Source organism: Oryctolagus cuniculus, chromosome 13 (assembly GCF_051225735.1).
Source record: "Oryctolagus cuniculus isolate XC-2025 breed Fujian yellow rabbit chromosome 13, ASM5122573v1, whole genome shotgun sequence".
NCBI classification, from domain to species: domain Eukaryota; kingdom Metazoa; phylum Chordata; class Mammalia; order Lagomorpha; family Leporidae; genus Oryctolagus; species Oryctolagus cuniculus.
Window position 1 is genome coordinate 50,270,496 of NC_142879.1, and position 23,495 is coordinate 50,293,990.

The 23,495-nt window shown below is 42.9% G+C and overlaps 1 protein-coding gene across 1 annotated transcript in view; it reads left to right on the forward strand.

Moving 5' to 3' along the window:
- The window catches only part of COG2 (component of oligomeric golgi complex 2), a 54,080-nt gene that overhangs the window by 22,590 nt on the left and 7,995 nt on the right, over positions 1-23,495 (forward strand). Inside the window, exons 6-13 of the mRNA XM_002717389.6 lie at positions 4,545-4,653; positions 5,194-5,373; positions 7,396-7,520; positions 11,269-11,395; positions 14,966-15,105; positions 19,127-19,188; positions 20,735-20,886; positions 23,294-23,491. Coding sequence (XP_002717435.1) covers positions 4,545-4,653; positions 5,194-5,373; positions 7,396-7,520; positions 11,269-11,395; positions 14,966-15,105; positions 19,127-19,188; positions 20,735-20,886; positions 23,294-23,491 — 1,093 coding nt within the window. The remainder of the gene's footprint in view (positions 1-4,544; positions 4,654-5,193; positions 5,374-7,395; positions 7,521-11,268; positions 11,396-14,965; positions 15,106-19,126; positions 19,189-20,734; positions 20,887-23,293; positions 23,492-23,495) is intronic.

The window sequence follows — 23,495 nt, forward strand, 5'->3', positions numbered from 1 at the left end:
CAGGAGCTGATCCTGCTCCTGATTGGAGGAGAGCAGCGTACTCGGCGTATGGGTAGCAGAGTTGGGATTGGTGGAAGAGGACTATAAAGGAGGAGAGAGACAGTATGCACCAGGAACATCTAAGGGGAACACCTGTGCAGCCCCCGAGAGAGCCGGCCGGCGGTGTGCCGCTCCCCTGCGGAAGTGGGGAAAGTGGCCAGAGGGAACCGCCCTTCCACGGAGGTGGAAGGGTCGGTGGCCAACCCGGGAAGAACCAGCAGCAAACCCGGGGAGGGCCGAGCAGACGAAAGAACAGCGCAGGGTCCTGTGTCGTTCCTCCACGAAGAGGGGGAGCGACATAATGGTGCCGTGACTCGGATAGGAAACTTAGGAGGGAAGAAACGGGAAGAAGCAGGAAAATACCGGAGAGAGAGACTAGAAGAGCCTAGGGGAAAGCCGGACGGAAAAGGTGCCGGAAGAAGCTATTGAAAGCCTAGGCATAGACTTGGATACGGACTGTGGGAAAGAAGTTAGGATTTAAAGTGAAAGCAAGAAGAAACTTAGACTTAGATACGGACTGCAGGTTGAAAGTGAAAGTGAAACCTAAAAGAAACTTAGACTTGGATACGGACTGTGGGGAGAGGCCAGGAGAAATGAGGGAGGAATATTGTTGGAAGAAAACTTAGGGAAACATACCGGGTAGAAAAATATGTTAGGGAGGATGAAGCCGCGAGTGCAGGCCGAGGCGGAGACGTAAGCCAGTTTGGAATTCTTCAAGTCACCCCGGGGAGCAAGAGGCAAAGATCTGGAACCAGAGGCAGAGACATGGGCCGCCAGGTTGGAATTCGCCAGGTTAGTCCGGGGAACTTGGATTGAATGCTAGTGGCGGAGACGTAAGCTACGCTGTGTGACTCGCGGAAGCCACCGCGTGCAGAGAGAGCACGGGGCGTGAATAGATAGGGAACGCGGGGCTGGCGCGAGGCCGTGGTGCGGGCGCAAAGGGCGTGGAGACCACGGAGTGTGCGCGCGAAGCCGAGCCGCGCAGAGCCGGGAGCCCGCCGCAGGGCGGGCGCCAGGAAGCCGCGCAGATGAGAGAAGCGTGGGCTGAAGCAGCTCAGAGCTGGGAAGCCGCCGAGAAGCAGCCTCGGGGCGGGCGCCAGGAAGCCGCAGGGATAAGAGAAACAGAAGTTTAGAAGTAAAATGAGAGAAATAGGAATGCTGGTAGATAGAAGTAAAATAGGAGAAATAGGAATGCCCGAAGATAGAGAAATAGAGAAAAATAAGGCCTCCCCTCAACATGGCAATGAGAGAGCTTGGATTCGGTCTGCCTGATTAGGGAGGTGGTGAGCACCTGCAGGCGGCTAGCAGCTTATGCGCCGCAGGTCACCGAAGACAGGCACGAATTAACATCAATAAGTCTCCCCACAATACCGCAATGAGAAGGCCTGGATTCGGTCTGCCTTATTAGTAAGACGATAAGCACCTGTAGGCAGCTGCAGGTCACTGAAGACAGGCATGTTATCAACACCAATAAGTCTCCCCACAAGACGGCAATGAGAGGGCTTGGATTCGGTTTGCCTGATTGCTAGGGCTTGTAAGCACCTGCAGGCAGTTCTAGCAGAGCAGAGCTTGCACTGCAGGGCACCGAACACAGGCACGCATCGGCGCCTAAAAACCTCCTCACAACATGGCGAAGAGAGGACCCGGATTCGGTTTGCCTGACTGATAGGGCTTGTAAGCACCTGTGGGCAACTCTAGCAAGCAGAGCAGAGTGTGTGCCGCGGGGCACCGAAGACAGGCGGGTATCAACGCCAAAAATAAAAAGAAAGGGGGATCTGTGGGGAGCAACTCGGACTAGACTAAGTTACTGGAATTAAGACTTATTTTATGCATCTGCTCTCCCACAATATGGCGCTGAGAAGGGAGTAACAACTTCTACGCAGCTGCCTCTCGCCAATTTGATTGACTGAGCTGCAGGAGCTGATCTTGCTCCTGATTGGAGGAGAGCAGCGTACTCGGCGTGTGGGTAGCAGAGTTGGGATTGGTGGAAGAGGACTATAAAGGAGGAGAGAGACAGTATGCACCAGGAACATCTAAGGGGAACACCTGTGCAGCCCCCGAGAGAGCCGGCCGGCGGTGTGCCGCTCCCCTGCGGAAGTGGGGAAAGTGGCCAGGGGGAACCGCCCTTCCACGGAGGTGGAAGGGTCGGTGGCCAACCCGGGAAGAACCAGCAGCAAACCCGGGGAGGGCCGAGCAGACGAAAGAACAGCGCAGGGTTCTGTGTCGTTCCTCCACGAAGATGGGGAGCGACAAATATGAATTTGTAAAATGTATTCTCTGTATTGGATGCTATTGCTTCTATCTGCTTGCTTTAAACTCTGTTCCAGTCAGTTCTATACAGAATGAATAAATAAGAACTAAAAAAGTTACCTTCTGTACAACTCAATTGCAGGACCACCTTCTCCAGAAAGTCTTCCATCACTTAGATTCTCCTTCTTGCTGCTTCTATCAGGCCTCTGGGCCATCTAGCAGAGAACTGGGATGTGGGACTGCAAGTTGATTGGCTTGTGTCCTTTTCCCATCATCTGTAAGGTCCCTGGCATCAGAGGCCTGGTCTTCCTCACTACAGCCAGTGTCTGGAGCTAATAGGTACCTAAAAAGTAACCAAGTATCATCAACTAGTGAGGAATGGGCTTCTGATACTTCAGCGATTTCTTTACTGTACATGCTATTCCTTTGGAATGTTCCACTTTAAATATAATAGATATTACACTACTCCTTGACCTGAATCCAGTTTGAGCTTTTCTTTTACTCATATCAGCAATATTAAACTATAGAAAAGGTAAAAACCGGAGCTGTATTAGTTACTAGTAAATTTATCATGGTATAGGCCATAAACATTTAGATAATTTTTTAAAGATTTATTTATTTTATTTGAAAGGCAGAGTTAGAGAGAGAGAGAGGGAGAGAGTGATATCTTCCTTTCACTGGGTTCACTCTTCAAATGTGTGCAATGGCTGGGGCTGGTCCAGTCTGAAGCTAGGAGCCAGGAGCTTCCTCTGGGTCTCTCATGTGGGTGTAGGGGCCCAAGCACTTGAGCCATCTCCTGCTGATTTTCCCAGACCATTAGCAGGGAGCTGGATAGAAAGTGGAGCAGCCAGGAATAGAACCAGCACCCATATGGAATGCCACCATTGCAGGTGGCTGCTTAACCCACTATGCCATAGCGCTGGCACCTACATTTAGATAATTTACAAAGAATACATCCATGGGGCCAGCACTGTGGCGCAGCAGGTTAATGCCCTGGCCTGCAGTGCCAGCATCCCATATGGGCACCGGTTGTAGTCCCTGCTGCTCCTCTTCTGATCCAGCTCTCTGCTATGGCCTGGGAAAGCAGTAGAAGATGACCCAAGTCCTTGGGCCCCTGCACCCCATCAGGAGGCTTGGAAGAAGCTCCTGGCTCCTGCCTTTGGATCGTCAGAGCTCTGGCCATTGTGGTCATCAGGGTGTGAACCAGCAGATGGAAGACCTCTCTCTCTGTCTCTACGTCTCTTTGTAACTCTGTCTTTCAAATAAAATAAAATAAAATAAATCTTAAAAAACAAAACAAAACAAAACAAAAAAACAAAGAATACATCCACACTGGGTTATATTCAGGAAGGAGGAGGGATATCCAGAGCTGACTTTTGGGTTGGTCGTGCTGGGCAGTTACTCTCCTCTCCCTCAGTATTGGTTTGGGTGAATACAGAACTGGGTCTACCACTGGTGGCTTCAGTATCACATTGCATATCCCCTTATGGTGTGGACGTTTTCCTCACTAACTGGTTTGTCATCATCAGATTCAGGAAGCCTCAGCAAAGCCCAGTGGGTGCTTCAGTACTTCTCCTTTGCTCTTTTTATGTCCTTTGGCGTGGTAGTGGTCTTTTATACTGAGCTTTAGAAAAACAGTGCATTAATCACACTTTCTGGCAAAATACACAGTGAACAGCTTTTCACTGAGACTGGAGCATATGGCTTGACTGTTCCTTTAGCTATTTGGTAAAGGTAACTTTTAAGTAAACTATTTTGAGATGTTGTATTTATTGCTGCCGGAGAGCCAGGTTTGTTTACTGAGACAGCAGTTAGGATATTTTAGGAAAAGGGAGAATGAAACAGGTAGAGAGATACAAGGTGATTCAGATATAAGTAATAGGATAAGCGGGGGTGGGGGGGGAGGGTCCTGAATGGGAGAGCTGCAAAAAGTATAAACATGTATTTGTTCCTGCACTGGCCTGGTTCAGCCCTACTTCTGTCTGGGCCCTGTGGCTCAAGGTCAAGCAGCATCACTCTCTTGTACTTAACTGATTCCCTACCATACCTGTGCCATGCTATGTATGTGCCTTATAGGGGACTTGGCATAAAGGTTGCTTTAGATTTCACCTTGTAAAAAGGTGACCATATAGGAAGACTCTCTAATGAAAGTTACACAGTGGGTGTTAAAGCATTACATTTGCTAATCATGTGTTAGATTATCTTGGGAATAAAAACTTTAGGAATTAAATTTCTATAATTCTTATCTCTCCTAGCCCACTTTTAACAGGACAGATTTTGGAGAGAATTGCCACAGAATTTAACCAGTTACAGTTCCATGCTGTTCAAAGCAAAGGCATGCCTCTTTTGGACAAAATAAGACCAGTAAGTGGTTTTAGTTTGGTGTTTCAGAATTTGCTAAATAATTTTGGTTTGACCTAGTAATGTACCTGATATTAATCTATAGGATTTTAAAGCCAGACTTGAATTTGTTTTTGGTTTTTAGGCTCCTGCCTCATAGGTGTCACACATTATGTAATTTATGTAAAGATTCAGACACATTCTTTAACCTATAGGAGTAAAATTCTGAATTTCATGTAATTGACAGACAATGTGGACAGATTTAATTTACCCAAAGTCCTTGACTGGGCTTTAAATCCACAATGTCTATCATAAAGATTTACTCTATAACTTTGGAGGAAAATAGCATTTTGTGATTCTATCTAAGTTCTTCTTCAATAAAGCAGAGATTCATTTGCACAAAGATTGTGACGAGAAGGGGGATTCAGTCTTGCTCTCCAGGAAATGTTGATATTTTGATTTTACATATATTCTGTTAGGGTAAGATACTTGTTATGTGTATCTCTGAATGTTCAGAAATTACTCCAACTAGAGCTTTCATTTCTCATCCATATTTTCTCACAGCGTATAGCTGGTATTACAGCCATGTTACAGCAGTCACTGGAAGGTCTGCTGTTAGAAGGCCTTCAGACTTCCAACGTGGACATAGTGCGGCACTGCTTGCGGACTTACGCCACCATCGACAAGACCCGGGATGCGGAGGCCTTAGTTGGCCAAGTACTGGTGAAACCATACATAGATGAGGTCTGTACACCTGTCAACAGGCACTCACGGGGCATCTTTTGTCTTTGACTCTTTTCTGGGTGTGGAGGTTGCAAGAAGATAGAACAGAGATACTCCTATAAACACTCCGGTAGTTACTGCAGTATCAGCCATAAGAAACTGCTGGTCCCTGTTGGTTACAGTCGGCACACCAGGAATTGGTCATGCTGTCTGGTGTGTTCTGGTGATGCTGTGACTCAGGTATTATCCTAAGTCAGTAGGGCTGAATGTTTCATCGAGAAAGAAGGTATGCATTGCAATGGTTTTTAGGTCAGTGTAAATTATGGTATTCAAATTATATTTCAATGAAGTTGTTAAAAAACATTTTGAACCACTGTTCTTGTGGGTGGAATGAAGTAAGTAAGCAAGTAACAACTCTACAGTGTACAGAGCCTGTGCAGAGAGCTCTGTGGACATGGAGAGGTTTGTGGTCAGGGAAAGACAGTGGATCACCAACAGATTTCAGGGGGCACCTGACATTTAGCACAAATCCTGAAATCTGGGTTTGCTGGCCCAGAAAGATGATAGGGGGACTGTGCAAGGATGAAGGAGCGTTACAGCACATGAGCAGAGGAACTCCTTAAGTCCAGAACTTCATTCGCTAGTATCCTTCCCCTCTTAGGATGCAGTTAAAATACAGGAAGGAAGTACATCCTGCCTTTGAGCTGCCAGCTTGGAGGTTGTGCCACATGAAGTTGCTGAAATTCAGCTATTTCTGGCATTAAAAATTGTGACAGCTTCATGTGGCTCAAACCAAGGGAAGTCACAGAGGCCTCCCTCAGAGTTTAGACTGTCTTCACCCCATCAGTGTAAGTGTTCTTTCTGTCCAGTAAGTACAAAAGTATACTCATAGCTCCAGAGTGAAGGTCTTTCATTTTCTAAAGGCAAAAATCAGGCCCCAAAGATAAAAATGAGATGTAGGAATTATTTCCAGAAGTGCTGTTGGTTTTGCTAAGATTGCTAAAAATGAATGATCTATCAATTCTTTCCACTCATCTCTTGTATTCCAGAGATCTATGTGGGGTAAAAAAAAGACCAACTATTCTATATCAATAAGTGAAAATACTTTAGTTATTGCCTTTTTTTACAAAAGTTTTTTGTTTGTTTGTTTGTTTTTACTTAAAAGGTAAAGTAACACACACAGAGAGAGAGAGAATGAGATCTTCCTTCTTCTGGCTTATTCCCCAAATGCCCACAACAGCCAGGGCTGGGTCAGGCTGAAACCAGGAGCCAGGAACGCTATCATTTTGGTCGCCCACGTGGGTGGCAGGGGCCCATGCATTTGAGCCATCAACTGCTGTCTTACCAGGCACATTAACAGGCAGCTGTGTTGGAAACACAGAATAACCAGGAATCAAACCAGCACTTTGAAATTGCATGTATCCCAAGCGGCAGCTTAACCTGCTGCACCACAACACCCATAATTTATGTCTTTTTCATTGAGCTGAGTTTGACGTGCTGAATTAAAGAAATATTTGAAGTTTGTGGCAAATTAAATAAACCATAGCCTTATTTTATTTTATTTAACCTTGTATACTTATCTTTCACATCATCTCTGGGCTCCCAACCTTATCACAAAAAAAAAAAAAACAATAAAATGAAGTGTATTTTCTCTCCTCTTTCTCTATCTCAAACCTCATAATTTAGATGACGATAAGAAAAAAGGCCAGGGTTAAGACAGTAGGGAACTGCAGAGGGGCATATGGTCTGATTTAAATTTTTTAAACGAGTGTTTACTTTCAAGTTGAGAAGAGAAGCAAGAGAATGTGGATGATTTGTCAGCTCCCAGCCAAACTCTGTCACCCATCCTCTATCTCCCCCATGGTTAGCATGGTGCAGCTAAATCCTAGGAACTATTTTGAACATGACCTATAACTTGCATTAATATCAATTGAGAAGCAGGTGGACAGAGAATGTACTTAAGGTTTTCTTTATTTTCTCTGTAGTGTATAGTTTATAGTTCTCATTTAAATACTTTTTAAGAAGATAATACCCTTTCCCTAGGTGATTGTGGAGCACTTTGTTGAGTCTCATCCCAGTGGCCTTCAGATGATGTATGATAAACTCCTGGAGTTCGTTCCTCACCACTGCCGCCTTCTTCGAGAAGTCACGGGAGGAGCCATCTCTAGGTAATTTACACAGCCCTGCGTATTAGACTCCGTCTCGGTGTCAGGGAGCACACCTGTTAACTGCTAATGCAGGGTTGATGACGCTGTCTTGTGAGCTGGAACCATCATGAACCTGCTTATTTCATTGTTCCCTCCTGCAACACTGGGAGGTGGTCCCTAGTAGCCTTCCTCATCCTCACAGAAGAGAAACTTGAGTCTGGGACTGACAGGTGCATCTTTGAATACAGAGCCTGTCCTTTCTTCTTCCCCTGCATGATCTTATTCCTCAAGTTAGTTTGATATAAAAGTGGCTTTCCTTCCATGCTTCTAATGTCATAATCTCTATAAGTATCGAATCAGTGTAATCCAAGTTATAGACTAACTATGAAGTAATATACACTTTTCCATCAATTTATGTCGTTTCCACATCTTTCTAATTCTTTCATAAATATCCTCTTGCTTTTCACCCGTGCTGTTGTCCCAGTCCAGGTCTTGGCATCTGTCATGCAGGATAATAAGATCTCCCCACCTGGTCTTCTTGCTTCCAGTTCACCCTCTGCAGTCAGCACTGGGACTACCACATTTACCTGGATGCCTTCATAGACTGCCCTCCTCATCCATCTCCTGGCTTCTTTGTGTTCATAGTGGAAGGCCAGGCTTTTTGATACGGTGTTTAAAAGCCTGTATGTTCTGGACCTGGCAGCCTTCCTGTGGAGGTATTGCTCCCTTTGAAGCTGCAACTCAGACCCACTTCTTCAAGAGTGTCACTCCCCCTCTTCGTGGAGGAACAACACAGGACCCTGCGCTGTTCTTTTGTCTGCTCGGCCCTCCCCAGGTTTGCTGCTGGTTCTTCCCGGGTTGGCTACTGTCCCTTCCACCTCCGTGGAAGGGCGGTTCCCCCTGGCCACTTTCCCCACTTCCGCGGGGGAGCGGCACACCGCCGGCCGGCTCTCTCGGGGGCTGCACAGGTGTTCCTCTTAGATGTTCCTGGTGCATGTTGTCTCTCTCCTCCTTTATAGTCCTCTTCCACCAATCCCAACTCTGCTACCCACACGCCGAGTACGCTGCTCTCCTCCAATCAGGAGCAGGTCCTACAGTTTATTGGTTGAACTGGAAGCAGCTGTGTAGAAGCTGTTTCTCCCTTCTCAGCGCCATATTGTGGGAGAGCAGATGCATAGAATAAGTCTTAATTCCAGTAACTTAGTCTAGTCCGGGTTGCTCCCCACAAAGAGACCATCCTGTAACCTGTGTTCAACACTGACCATGTCCTCTGGATTCCAGGACACATTGCTTTTGCTCCTGCCTTGCAATGCGATTGCTTCCTGCACTGCCCACATTTTCCCTCACCTCTTGATAGCATCTTAAAGATGGGAGCTTCCTGATCCGTGTTTGCACAATGCAAGAGCTCAGCTGTTTCAGTGATGGGAAGGCAAATAAAGTTCCTGGAGCAAGTAATGCATTTGGTTTTGAAGTTTTGTGCTTTGCAAAAAAAGAAAAAGAAAAAAAGATGAGTCATTAATGTGTGCTTGATCTTTTAGGTACTCTCTATTTTACTGTATTATTTCAAGTAAAGGCTCATTTTACCATTTTTATCTAGTTATGAGGATTTATATTTGGGGATAAGAATATAGAAATCATATAAAATTGAAGAAGCCATAGTTACAAGACAACCTGGCATTAGGTTTGGCAGGACAAGTCTTTGGTCCTGAAATGTCGAGTTTCCAAGCTTTAGAAGTCTTTCCACTGGTTTTCAGTGGAACTGAATTCATGGGGGAGGCTCGAAATTGAGGGATCTAAACCGTACCCTGCTAGGCATCTTTACCTGCCCCAGCTCCGTCTGCTGCATATCCCTCACCTAACCTTGCCCAGCTCCTGGCCTCAGGTTTCCAAAGGTGTGAGGCTTCCCTTGCTCTTTGTTTGCATTTCCCTTCATTAATGTTCTAACTGGCAACACTCCGAAACATATCGTGCATAGAAAAGGGATTCATTTTTAGCTTTTCTAATCAGCCCTATATGTCAGCTATTAACCTTGCAGATTTAAAATGTGCCCTTGTGGCTTTAGGTTAAACATTTGCTTTGGAATGAGGAGATTTTGTCATTTCATGTTGATTATATGTATCTGTAGTTTAAAATCCTCAATATTTGTCCCTTCCTTATTCAGATAACAGATCAACTCTTATTATGATTGAGAGTCTATATTTGGAATCAGAAGAGTTTCAGATTTCACATTATTCTGGATTTTTGGATATACAGTGAGATATCCTGGGTAAAAAGATGCAAATCTAAACACAAAATTTATGTTGTATATATACCGAAAACACATAGCCTGAGGGTGATTTTATACAGTATTGCTAGTGTATGTGTTTTGACTGCAGCCTGTCATATGAAGTCAGGTGTGTGATTTTCCACCTTTGGCATATCTGTGCCCCAAAAGTTGGGGATTTCTGAGCATTTCAGGTTTCAGATTAGGGATGCCCAACCAGCCATGTGGAATTAGATAGGCGGTAGGTGTCTTCTTTCTACTCTTCCTCCATTTTTGCAGTAATTTCTTCTAAGGTAAAACTGTAAAGTTATTTACTAACTGCTTCTGGATGGTGAAGCAAAATCACCTTGATAACCTGTCTTGTGATCATAATTTTTACCAAGCAGAAAAAGTATGAAAACTTTTCTCCCATTTATGTTAATACTTTACCATAATGTCAAGTCTAAATTTGATATGTTATCTGCAAAACTCCAAGCTTTGCTAAAATAAGACCAGTCCATTTTAAAATCCATTAAAGAGTATATTTAGAACATATTATTCAGACACAACAGTCTCATGGTGGGCAGGTCTGTGAGATGGTATTTGCCTAGAAGCTACTTAGAGATCTTTAAGTTCAAGACAAACTTGACTTAAAGAATCTACCTTGTTTATTTACTTATTTATTCATAACTACTGCCGACGTATACTTCCTATAAGCTAGGTACTTTCGAGTGCTTTATGAATATTCATCATTGTAATGACCCTGTGAGATTGATACTGTTTCTGTCCCCATTTTAAAGTTGAAGAAACCAAAGCTCAGAGAAGTTAAATGTTTTGCCTAAGATCCAAGAGCTACACTCAGGTAGTTAGGTTTCATAGCTTGTGTTTAATCTTTACACTGCTTCATTGAAGTTTGTGAATTAGAAATGCAAAGTACAGCACCAACAAAGGCAAAATAAAACATGCCCACAGAGAAAATATTTTCTGTTATCAATTTTTTGTGTCAAGATTTTGCATGAAACACTCAGATTTTTCTAACTGAAGGTAGTCTTAGAGAAAGATAAAGCACAAAGCTGTTAGTAATTGATAAATTAGCATAATATATACATTGTTTGCTTTAGGGTTTAGTATTGTTTAGGCTGAATGCAAAGATTACTCTTCTTATGGTATTAGACTATTTATTTGTTTTGTTTTGTTTTACAAGATAAGAGCACAAAGATGTGGCATCCTATGTTGGAGGGCAAAGCTGTACTAGGTAATTTTATGTAGTGGTTTTATCTTATCCTTGACAGCAGAAATAGGAGTCAGAACCAGGAGATTTGCAGACTTACAGTGAGACTGAGATCAAGGAGTAAAGTAGAAATTTGAGTCTAGAAACAGACTAGCTGACAAATGTAGTTTTTTTGAAAAAGACTGGGAGAAGTTTTAGACTGAGGACCTTTAAGCAGAAGCAGCACTGTGGAAATTTGCTTTGTGGAAGTAGAATATTGTGGCATATTTGACTGAAATTTTACTCTTACTTTGCAGTGAAAAAGGCAATATTGTTCCTGGGTATGACTTTTTGGTGAATTCTCTCTGGCCAGAAATAGTACAAGGATTAGAAGAAAAGTTGCCCTCACTTTTTAATCCTGGGAATCCTGATGCATTTCACGAGGTAACTTTTCCCCTATCATCTTAATTCTTGAAGAGATTAACCTGAGGCTTCAGAAAAATCAGGTTTTAATTTTAAAAACATCCTAAGGACCACTAAAATTTAGAATCTTTACAGTTGTTACCCAAGAAAAATTATTTTTATATCTCTACTGCATAATTTTGAGAAAAAAGATACTGATTGGATTTTAGGATATGCTATGTAAATGTTTTTTGTAATTAAAAAAATTAGGAAGCTCTAATATTTCCTTCTTTCCAACAACAAAAAAAGTATCACTTTAAAGATTCTGTGGTTAAGATTTCAAAGTAACTTCATGTGTTTGTTTTCCATTGTATCATTCGTTTCAAAACAGTACATAGTGTTATGGTTAAGATGGCCAGAGTTCTGACCCCAGCTCTCTAGCCTTCTCTGCTACTCACCTTCTTGGTACCTTTCTACCTTTTCCTGTCCTGGATTTTGGTTTTCTTATCCAATAAGACAATCCTTTTCTTTTAATTAGATAGCCTATTAAATTTACTCTGATTGTAGTTACTGATGTATTTGGGTCTTATTTTGTACTTCCCATTTGTCAGTTTTTCTTCCCTCTTTTCCTTCTCCCTCTTTTTTTGCCTCCCTTTCTTTTCCACCTTCTTTGTATTTTTAGACTTTTGAGGATTTCTTTTCCTCCTGTATTCTGTGCTTTCCTACCTCTTCTAGTTTAGAAGTTATGCCCTTTGTTTCTGTGTATTCAAGGGTACTTCAAAAAGTTTGTGAAAAAAATGGAATCATGAGCTGAATTATTTTGACGCAGAAAGTCTTTGAAATCCATGCGTTGTTTTTCATAGTACACATTTTCCATGAACATTTTGAAGACCTTTCATATTAAGTAACCTTAGTGGTTAGGGTTAATCTAATCGTTACTCTTGTAGTTAATGCCCTTTCTCTCTGGATGTTTTTATGGTCATTGACTTTGGTGTGCTAAGTTCCATTGTGATGCGTCTAGTATGAACTTCTTTTTGTTTATTATACCAGGGCTTTTTTAGGTTCCTGAATCTGAGGATTGATGTCTTTCATCCTTTCTGGAACATTTTTACCAATTCTCTTCATTTGTGCTCTTCTATTCCTTTAGTATCTCCTTCTAGAACTCCTGATTAGACTATCTCACTTTATATTTGCTGCATTCTGGATAATTTCTCAGGATCTATCTTCTAGTTCACTAATTCCTTCTTCACTTGTATCTGAACTCTTTTCATCTGGATGTTGAGTTTCCAATTTTAAGTATAATTTTCATTGCTATAAGTTCTATTTGTTTCCCCTACTGGTAGATTGATTATTTTTTTTCCAAGTATAGAGAGGTATGATATATGTATAAGGAGCCTGGTAGACTTCAAAACAGTGAAGATAACAAATTTAGGGCTTTATTGTCCCAGTAATCCCAAATATCTGCTTTCTTTCCTTTCTCATGTTACAGTATATTGCATATGATTACTTGTATTATTTTTGATTTGCATATCAATAACTTTTGCGATTTAAAAAGTACACCTTTATAAATAACCAGAGTGAATAATGCTTTTAAGCACTAGCAATGTAAAATGTTTTATTGTTTGCTAAAAAGTGCTCTTTTGAGAACATTATTGACCATGTTAAACTTGGGAAATGGGTCAACTCAGAAATTAATCTTTTTTTAATTTTTTTTTAGATTTATTTATTTGAATGGCAGAGATACAGAAAGAGAGATATAGAAACTCCCATCCGTTGATTTACTCCCTAAATGTCCACAACAGCCAGGGTTGGTCCAGGCTGAAGCTAAGCGCCAGAAACTCAATCCATGTGGGTTGACAGGGACCCAACTGCTTGAGCCATCACATGATCTTCCCCAGAGTCTGCTTTAGCAAGAGCTGGAATGAGAGCAGAGCCAGGACTCAAGCCCAGACTTGTCCAACTGGCATCTTAACCACTACACTAATACAACCTTGACTTTATAATTTTAGACCATTGCTTAATATCTGTAGGCACTATTTCCAGTAGTTAGCTGTCAATTTCATTCAAGAAATACAAGCTGTCTTCTAAAAGTTCATGAGAAAAAAAGTATTATGAAAAAACTATGCATGTATTTTTGTAGCAAAATAAGCATCTTTTAATTTCATTTTTCCATGAACTTGCACTTTGCTTTATGTCTTAGTATAACATGTTTCTTGGGAAGAGGGAAACATCCTTGTGTTCTTAGCATCCATTATATGCAGAGCTATAATTTTATCCCAGGAAAGAGGAGTAATACCTCACTTTGTCTCAGCTCTAACACCTAGACCACCCTCAGGGGATACTGACGTGTTGCCCAAAAACACGGACGGAAGAAATTTAGAACCTGTGCTTTATTTTTAAGATTTATTTATTTATTTATTTGAAAGGCAGAGTTAGAGAAGAGAGAGAGAGATAGAGAAAGATATTCCGTCCACTGGTTCATTCCCCCAAGTGGCCGCAAGGGCTGGGGCTGGGCCAGGCCCAAGCCAGGAGCCAAGAGCTTCTTCCAGGTTTCTCAGTGGGTGCAGGGATCCAAGGACTTGGACCATCTTCCACTGCTATCCCAGATGCATTAGCAGTTAGCTGGATCAAAAGTGGAGCAGCTGGGATTCGAACTGGTGTCCATATGATGCTGATGTCCCATGCAGCTTACCCTGCTGCACCACAGCACCAGCCCCACAACCTGCAGTTTTCACTGCACTGAAATTCCTGTCTGAGCACAGACTGCAGCATGTTTAGGTTGATGGCTTGGTGGCTTGGGAGTGTGCCCCTTTTAAGTTAGAGCGGCATTGAAGTCCACGGGCTTTTTAGAGCCTGGGGTTTGGAGAGTAGAGTACCCCAAATGATGATCACATGATAGAATACCCCAAAAAGGAACGTGCAGCTGCAGTTTTGCTCTACTGACAGGTTGGGGCTCTATTTCCTCTGCTTCCTAGGTTTGTCTTTTGGGCAGTTTCTCTCTGAGCCCAAAGAGAAGACTAAAATTGTAGACATGGGGATGACAACAGTAGTTACACTGTAGGATAATTTTGTGGATTAAATACAATACTTCAATTCTAAGCAGCTTGTGCTGATGGTAAATACTGTTAGTTTCTCCTCGCAATGGTATTTGTAGATCCCCCTGTCATTTTTCATGCTATCTCATGTATAAAAGTGAGTGATGACTCACATAGTTTGAGTCTTTCTCTTCCTGTCTTTCCTTTTTAAAGTTTTCTCCTTCTTCCTCTTGTTCTGGAGAGGCTATGTTAAATTCATACCATTTAATCTGGGTCTGTTCCAAATGGATGGGGTTAGTGGTGTCCTGGAAGATAAATACTGCCATTTAAAAAGCGATATACTTGAGATACCTAGGCTTCAGATGGACTTTGCCATGCAAGACTTTGAGCACATCCCAGAACCATTTTGGGCATTACCTTATCCTTAAGTGGACCATGGAAGGAAGGCGAAATAAGTATCAGCTCTAGAAACCATGACTCTGTATGTTGACCTTTTTTTAATCTTGATTATAGGTTTCAGTGTATGTTCCCAATTCTGACTAGTTTGATAATAATGAAACTTCTGTTTTTATTTTAGAAATATACCATAAGTATGGATTTTTTAAGAAGATTTGAAGAACAATGTGGATCACAGGCCAGTGTAAAAAGATTAAGAGCACATCCTGCCTATCACAGCTTTAATAATAAGTGGAACTTGCCTGTTTATTTTCAAATAAGGTCAGTCATTTATTCACCCCTCCTCCACCCTTCTAAAATAGAATTGAGTATCAATTAAGGATGTTGCCTCCTTCTGTGTGATCACCATTTTGTTCTTTGGGAGGTGGGAGTTGAAGTGGAAATGTACAGGGGGTATCATGGTTGCTCTGACTTGCAGGACAGAAAGATGTTTTATTTTTGGAAATTGGAGAGCTCAGACCTAGACTTGGAATGAGTTGGATTCGGCCAGCTTCATTCCCACACAGTGCGTCCTCGTTTGTCGTGAGACGTGGAGAAAGGAGTTGCACAGCCCCTCGCTCTTCCCCTTTGCCATGTTTCGTCCTCTGCCTCTAGTGGTGGAGCCGTCCCACGCATGTGTTTGCTCCTCTGCAAAGGCAGTGGAGAAGCATTCCTGTAAGTGTTCTTTGCAGCTTACTCCCGTCTGTCAGCGCATGAGAATCCCAGTTACTACTCCAGCTCCCCTGTCCTCGGTCACATTTGCCCTATTCTGGAATGCAGTGACAGTTTTCTTCCAGGTTTCATGATGATGCCACGTTTATGTTGATAGTGACTGTGTAAAATGCCTGGGGGCATTTAGGATAAACCCTTAGCACCATATGTTGCTCCACAGAAATAGGTGTTAATGGTCGTTTTTGCAGATCCTCTGGAATGAGGTCAGTGGCATTAATTAGAGCATTTTTGTTGAAGTGATCTTTGAAGAGGCCTAACCTTTTTTGTTTAAATTGCTGGATGCTTTCATTAATTGTGATTCAGTCCTTTCCCCCAGAGTGCTGAGGAAAAATTACAGAGAGAGAAATGCGTCAGGAATTAGGAACCTTGATTATAATTGCTTGACATGATTGAAAATGTGTGGAATCATCTTTTGATAATGGAATCACACTTCTCAGAAAATATAAAACAATACTGTGTTTTATGCGGAATGTTGCAAGGTCACATTATCACATAGTTTGTCTTAAAGTAGGATATTTTTATGTAGGATATTCATGGACTACACAAATTTTTAGGATCATCAAGATCAAGCCCAGGCAAGAAGCCTTTTTGATTCATGAGCAGAATTAAAAATAGTGAAGCAGCTCTTCACAGAGTAAGACTGAGATAGAGAAATAATATTTAGGATCTCCCCATTTCATTTGTGGTCCACATTTGGAATTCAGTTGCTTTAGTGAGGGTGGGAGACACCTGGCCTGCAGGGCACGTGAGGCCCATGAAATCATTTGGTCAGACCTTGCCAAGACAACTGCAGGTGGGACCTGAAATCCAATAAATCTGTAGCAGGATAGTTTTTAAGGTGATAATTTGTATGACTTGTGAATGATGAAATATCCAGGTGGCCTTTGGCAGAAAAAAGGTTCCCATCCTGCTGTCATTAATCCGGTGGCGTCCCATCAAAGACGTATTCCTCCGCCTCTTGCCTCCAAGCTCTTCTTTTCTAGCCCTTTTCCTCGGGCACTGTAACCTGTGCCTGGTAACTCCCCCCCCCCACATGTGCCTCCCCACCATGCTGTGGGCTCTGCCAGGCCCCGCCCCACGCTGACAGCCCAGCCTGGCCTCCATGGCCTCTCTTCTCACCCCCGCGTCCCTCACAGCTGGTTAATTAGGCCTTGAGCTGTGTTGAAACACAATCAGCTGCCTGAAAGACTTTTTACCTCTACCAAATGGTATCTTTCCACATTCAATGGGACTGTTTAACTTTTCTTTTTAACATTTATTTAAAATTTATGAAATTTTAAAACATACATTTGAATTATGAAGGGTGAAACTCTTTTTTCGATACATTTGTTTTTCCATCCAAAAAAATAAATTCAAGTAAGACTGTGTAGTCCTTTCCTATTGATTTTTATCATGTGTTAGATTGTTTACTCTGAGGGGTGACAAAAAGTTCTGCAAACAAGGTTAGGGTCAGTGTTGCATCATCAGATTCACTTCAGGGTCATGTGAAATAAATCTGAAGACAGTGGGGTGGAGATGTTTTGACATTTTTCTAAGAAATAGTAAGGTTGCAGTCTCAGAAGCAGATTAATGCTCTGTTGCACTGTGTGCTTACACGCCAGCCATCTTCACAGCAAAAGATGGCTTCCACCCCCCCCAGCCCCACCATCTTGGGAACACATTTTGTCTTGCTATTCCAGAGACCCCACTGTGTCCACATGCTATTTGGTCTGAAGGATACTTCAGGAAGTTTGTGGGAAAATAGAACCAAGAGATGTTATTTTTGGTGCAAAAAAAATTGAAATCCATACACAGGTTTTTTATTCATGATTCATATTTTCCATCTTTTGTAAAAAAGATGTATTTTATTTATTTGAGAGATTACAGAGGGAGAATTACAGAGAGAGAGAATCTTCCCTCTACTGGTTCACTCCCCAAATGGCCATAATGGCTGGGGCTGGGTCAGGCTGAAACCAGGAACCAGGAGCTTCTGCTGGATCTCCCACATGGGTACAGGGGCCCAACTACTTGCAGAAGCTCACAGATAGGCAGAGCATCCATGTGCAATGCAGAGGTATCAAGGCTCTGCTGCACTTTGATTCTTGTTCTTTGTTTTTTGTGAGATTTTCAGAATTGTCAGGGTATGTATAACTTTGCACCCCATGTCTTTGCTGATACTACATTATACCTGCTTTTCTCTGTCACTTAACCGCTTTGGGCTTTCTGCTTTGATACTGCTGTGTGCTAGTCCACTGAAGGGACCCAGGTTATGTAACTATTCCCTTACTTTTGACCATTAGGTGGCTTCCAGTTTTCTCCTGATACAAACGATGCTGCACTGGCTATCTTTTCTGTATGGGACTGACTTCCGGTACTTTGTGTAGATTTTGAAAAACACGGACTTGAGGGAGCAAGGGTGCCCTCTAGCAGCTGATCTTCTCTCCCAGCTGCAGGGCAGCTCAGGATCACTGCTTCCTTTTGCTGTCATTGCTGAGCCGGTCTCCAGCGCTGACCCTCGACTTTCCCATCACTTCTTCCTTCCGTGCCCCTCGGCTGCAGTTCGGGAAGACCAGCCTGTCCTAAGCTTCGTTAGGCAATTACAGAGGGCCAGACACTGGGAAGAAGCCATCCATCGTGGGCCAGAGGCTTTGGCAGTCTTAAGCTCTCAGCCATGTTGCTTTGGGGCTGCAGTTTTTTGTCCCACATGTTCTTCCTTTTACTTGTTAGGAAATTTCCTTTAGCTCAGTCTCTGAACTGTTTTTTTTTTTTTTTAAGAACACCAAATATACTATAAAAAAGCTAAAAGTATCTGTTTGATAAATTCATCTTAAGGGAGAGTCAGTTTACTGCTAGGAAGGGAGCTAACAGGTGACAAAAAAGTGTCCAGGTACAGAGAGGTTTGGAAACCAAGAGTTACATTTCACAGCCATAAAAAACACATCTGTATACATTATTAAAGGTCATCTGAGATGCCAGGTCGACCAGTTGTCATCAGAGGAGAAGGGGCACTGTGTAGGCAGTCAAGGTGCGGATACTGAGTGGGACATGTGAAAGCATGTGATGTGAGGGGACCTGCCGACGTCAGAGGCCACTGAGCAGTGAGTTGCAGTTGTAACTGGCCACTCGTCCTGATTCATTCTCAAGCTGTAAACACAAGTACAGAATACAGCTTTCCTGTTGGTTAGCTTGGGGACATTGGTGTTTCTGTGGTGGTGCCCAAACAGATGAGTTGGAGACACTCAGGTTTTGTGGCCTTGAAGTGAGTAGCTGACTATAACCAGGGGCAGTTCTCAGGATCTACCTCTTGATGGAGACTTAAATGGCAGTTTGTTTTAGTTTGAGAAACATGGGGTAAGTTATATTTCAGGCCAGGTGCAAATAACAGAGTAGCCCTGCATTATCGTGGCTCGATCAAGATAGTCTATTTCTTGCACAGTTTAAAAAAAAAAGAAGAAGAAGAAGAAGAATAGGCCTTCCGAGGCCATTGGGCATCTCCAAGAACATTGTACTCCTCAGGAAGAGGGGAGAATGGATAGGGAAAGGCACCTACAGAGGCGTAAACACTGACTTGTGTTCTTGTTTTAAATCGCAGATTTAGAGAAATAGCGGGATCCTTAGAAGCAGCACTTACAGATGTTCTGGAAGACGCCCCAGGTAACTTCCTTAAAGTGGTCTATGACAAGGTGTCACTAAGTGAGTTAGTTAAACTCACCAAGTCCTCCAGACCCTGATACCCAGAGGGTACTTTCATCTTTTCCTGTCATTCAGTAAGTTGGACCTTAAAGGGGTGTGTGTGTATATATATACATATATATAGATATATGGCAAAAGGAACCAAATCTTTGGGTTTATAGGTCTTCTTGCTTTGTGGAAGTGATTAAATGAATGCTTTAAGAAATGGGACAGGCCAGCGCCACGGCTCAACAGGCTAATCCTCCGCCTAGCAGCGCCGGCACACTGGGTTCTAGTCCCGGTCGGGGCGCCGGATTCTGTCCCGGTTGCCGTTCTTCCAGGCCAGCTCTCTGCTGTGGCCAGGGAGTGCAGTGGAGGATGGCCCAAGTGCTTGGGCCCTGCACCCCATGGGAGACCAGGATAAGTACCTGGCTCCTGCCATCAGATTGGCGCAGTGCGCTGGCTGCAGCGCGCCAGCCGTGGCGGCCATTGGAGGGTGAACCAACGGCAAAGGAAAACCTTTCTCTCTGTCTCTCTCTCTCACTGTCCACTCTGCCTGTTAAAAATAAAAATAAAAATAAAAAAATAAAAAAAGAAATGGGAAGCAGGCCTGGATATCACCATGTCAAGAGTAGGGATACAGCCCCTGTGGCTGATGCGATCAGTTCTGTGTGTAGCAAACTGGCTGTCATCAGCCTTCCTCCCAGGCTGAGGGCTAGTCTGCACAGTAACAGGTATAGGGTGTCCCTGCCCACCTCCAACAGTGACCCCCCAGCTGGAGTGTGCTCCTTGCTGGCTTCTTCCCCCACGTCTTGGAACTCTGAGCAGCTAATAATTGTGGGTATGCAGACTTCCCAGAGTATGTTTGCATACCCTGATGGCCTCATTAGTTTCTGTATCATGATCTCTTCATTCCCAGTGACCACTGAAATGCTTATTAATCTGTCTTATCTGTAAAGCCACATTGGTACTGGGTCCAAGTTCCTCAAGTTAAATTTCTGCTCTAGTTTACGCATGAGGTCCACTGTCAATCTGAACCGCACTGCTTTCCCTTCAGAGTTAGTTTTCATCTGTCTTTGCCAAATATGGTCATGTACAGTATATGTATATGTGTACTGTATACATAGTATACTGTATACATAGTAGGTATGCTGAGGTAGCAGATGAAGAGAATAGACAAATGAAACAGGACACGGTCAATTCCAAAGTGTAAACCCTTGCAAATGACTGACACTCCAGCTTGTATTTATTAATTTGATTAAAAACCTTACTTCTGAATGCTGTGTATGTATGATAGTTATCCTGGTGCCTGGGAGGTGGAATCATGGAGAGTTACCAAATGCATTGCGTTAAAGCCATTGCAGGAGACATGTATTGTTCATCCATAGCCCTCCACTAGCACCATGTTTGCTGACCATGTCTTTTTTTTTTACTTTTCTTTACTTTTGATTTATACCTTGAAAATGTGAAACTAGATTGTAGCCCATAATTGTCTGAAATTCCTTAAATGTGTTTTTTTTTTTCCTAGCTGGAAGTCCGTATTGCCTTTTGGCTTCTCACAGAACATGGAGCAGTCTTAGGAAGTGTTGGTCAGATGAGCTGTTTTTGCCATTGCTGGTGCATCGTCTATGGAGACTCACTCTGCAGATTTTGGCCCGATACTCTGTGTTTGTTAGTGAGGTAAGGGCTGGCCGTATAGTTCATCAATGTTGATAAGCGTGAAGGAGAATATTAACCTGAACACCCAAATGAAATTTTTAAAAATGCCATGTTGTCGTGAAGGGTTAGTTCAGAGGACAACGATATGCTGACTTCCAGATTGTGTGGACCTCTGTGTTTCATCTTTACTCTTGCAAGTGTTGCCTTTAGTGGTGTCACTGGGTATCTTGTCTTGTTGAAAAACAACACCCTGAGAAGTCCGTTGTCCTTCCTCCAAACCAGAGTCTTTGAGGTGCTTCCAAATTAAAACAAAGATGCTCATTTTAATGAAGAGGATTAGAACCAAAAAATTTGCATTTTAATGACTAATATTTGGAAGGTTTACAAAACCATGTAATTGTTGCAATAAAAAAAAAATCCAAGGGTTGGGTGCTCGGAACAGTGTTTAAGATGCTGTTTATCAGAGTTCCTGGGTTCAAGCCCCGGCTTCATTCTGGATTTTAGCTTCATCCTAATGCATGCCGTAGGAGGCAGCAGGTGATGGGCTAAGTATTCCCTGCCACCTGTAGGAGACACCTGGATTGGATTCCTGGCTCCCAGCTTCAGCCTGGCACAGCCCTAGCTGTTGAGAGCATTTAGGGGAGTGAGCCAGTAGGTGGGAGGTCTCTCTGCTTCTCAAAAAAACCACAATTTTTTAAAGATAGTAAGATTAATTAGCCTTTCCTTTTTAAAATACCCTTCCCCCCATTCAGATCGTTAAAGGTATTAAATACCTATATGACTTTGATGATTTATTGGCATTATACATAAAGCCTCAAATTCTTGATCCACAAGAGCTTGGTGCAGATCAGTGCTCAGCTGAGCACCAGCCTCACCAGGTCTTTGCCGGGATCTTGGTCTGCATAGCCAACCTGCCTCCAGGAACAGTCCCAGTAATGCTCACATAAGCTGGCTGCTGCAGTGTGAGGAGTATGGGAAGAGAAGAATGTTCTGTTAAGCTGATAAGAGCAGGTACTGCACATGATGTTAGCCAAAAGGCCAAGCAATAGAAATGTTCTATTTAAAACAAAAAGACAGCTTGAAGAAGATAGCACACATTGAAAACATGAAATCTTTGTTATCTAGAGTAGATGAGGAACCCAGTCATTGTATTTTAATGGAAAGAGTGTAGATTTTGGCCTAAGACAAAAATCAAACCTTGGCTCTGTCATGTTTTGATTCTGTAGACTTGGAGAAAATAAGTGCTGTGAGTCTCAGATCCTTTATCTGTAAAACAGAAAACAGCCTGCATGCATGGCTATTGTGAGGTTTTATCTGTGGACTGAAGTGCCCGATGGATAGTAGGAGCTCACTGGAAGTTAGCTTCTTTCTCTTTGCTTTCCATTTGCTCAGAAGGGTCTTAAGAGATGGCCCTGACCCATCATCCATTTTTGAAGACCATTGTACAATTCCTGGGGTGATGGAGTTAGAATGATTCTTGGGTAGGGCCTTCTTGTTAACCAGTCATTCTTCTCATTTTGTCTCTGATAAATTACTCTGCCTTTAATGTTCATTATCCTACTCTTTTCTTGATGCTACTGTGCTTCTCTTTGGTTTTTTCCCTTTAAGAACATATTATACAAAGAACACTTCGTGGCTTTTCTTATTTGAAACATAATGAGGTTTGGATTTTGATTCTTTTTTAACCGTTACTAACTTGGTGTTATTTATCTAATGCATTAGCTTTTTGTCACTATAACAAATACCTGAGAGAAGCTTCTTAAAAAGGAAAGAAGCTTATTGGGCTCCTGATTTTGGAGTGTACAGTCTGAGATCAGTCAGGCCCCACTAATCTGGCTGTCTGGTGGGGCCTGAGAGTGGCTGTGGTGGATCATGTGCAGAGAAGCAGTCATCTGGTGAGCCAGGCGGCAGAGAGAGTGGCTGGGCCCTCCTCCAGTTTATGTAACAAGCCTGAGAACTACCTCCTGAGGGCACGCCCCACCCCACCCCCCACAACCGGATCTCCCACCAGACCCGCCTCCCAGACACTGTCATTGGAGTAAGCTTTCACTCTCTTGATACCCCCAACCCCTGACTTTGGAACCCAACCATCGCCATGAATTGGGGCACCAAGTCATGTTCACATTGGAGCAGTCAATGTAGGTAATTATTTTTTTAACCTTGTGGTTTGGGGACTTACTGATTTTTTGCATATTGCTTTTTATCACAAGAAATTAGGCATGTGAACAGGAAAGGTAAGTGTACCTGAGGTTGTAATTTGTTCTTCACACCTGCCTGTGGAAATACAATACAGTGTTCTTCACCAGTTAGTTTTTACTGAGTGCTCTCTAGACAGCTAGCATTTTCTGGTCAGTTGTCCACCCACGTATATACAAACTCATGTATGTTGCTAGCGAAAAAGTATTTAATCACTGAACTCCTTTTTCAGCTTTCACTCAGGCCCATATCTAATGAAACTGCCAAGGAGAGCAAAAAACCTTTGATAACTGGTAGCAGAGACCCTTCCACGTCCCCAGGGAACAGTGAAGACCCAGGAAGCAGTGCGGCAGACACAAAGCCTGTGGTTTCCATTTCCAGCACTCAGCTCATCTACGTGGTCGCAGACCTGCACACGCTGCAGGAGCAGGTGA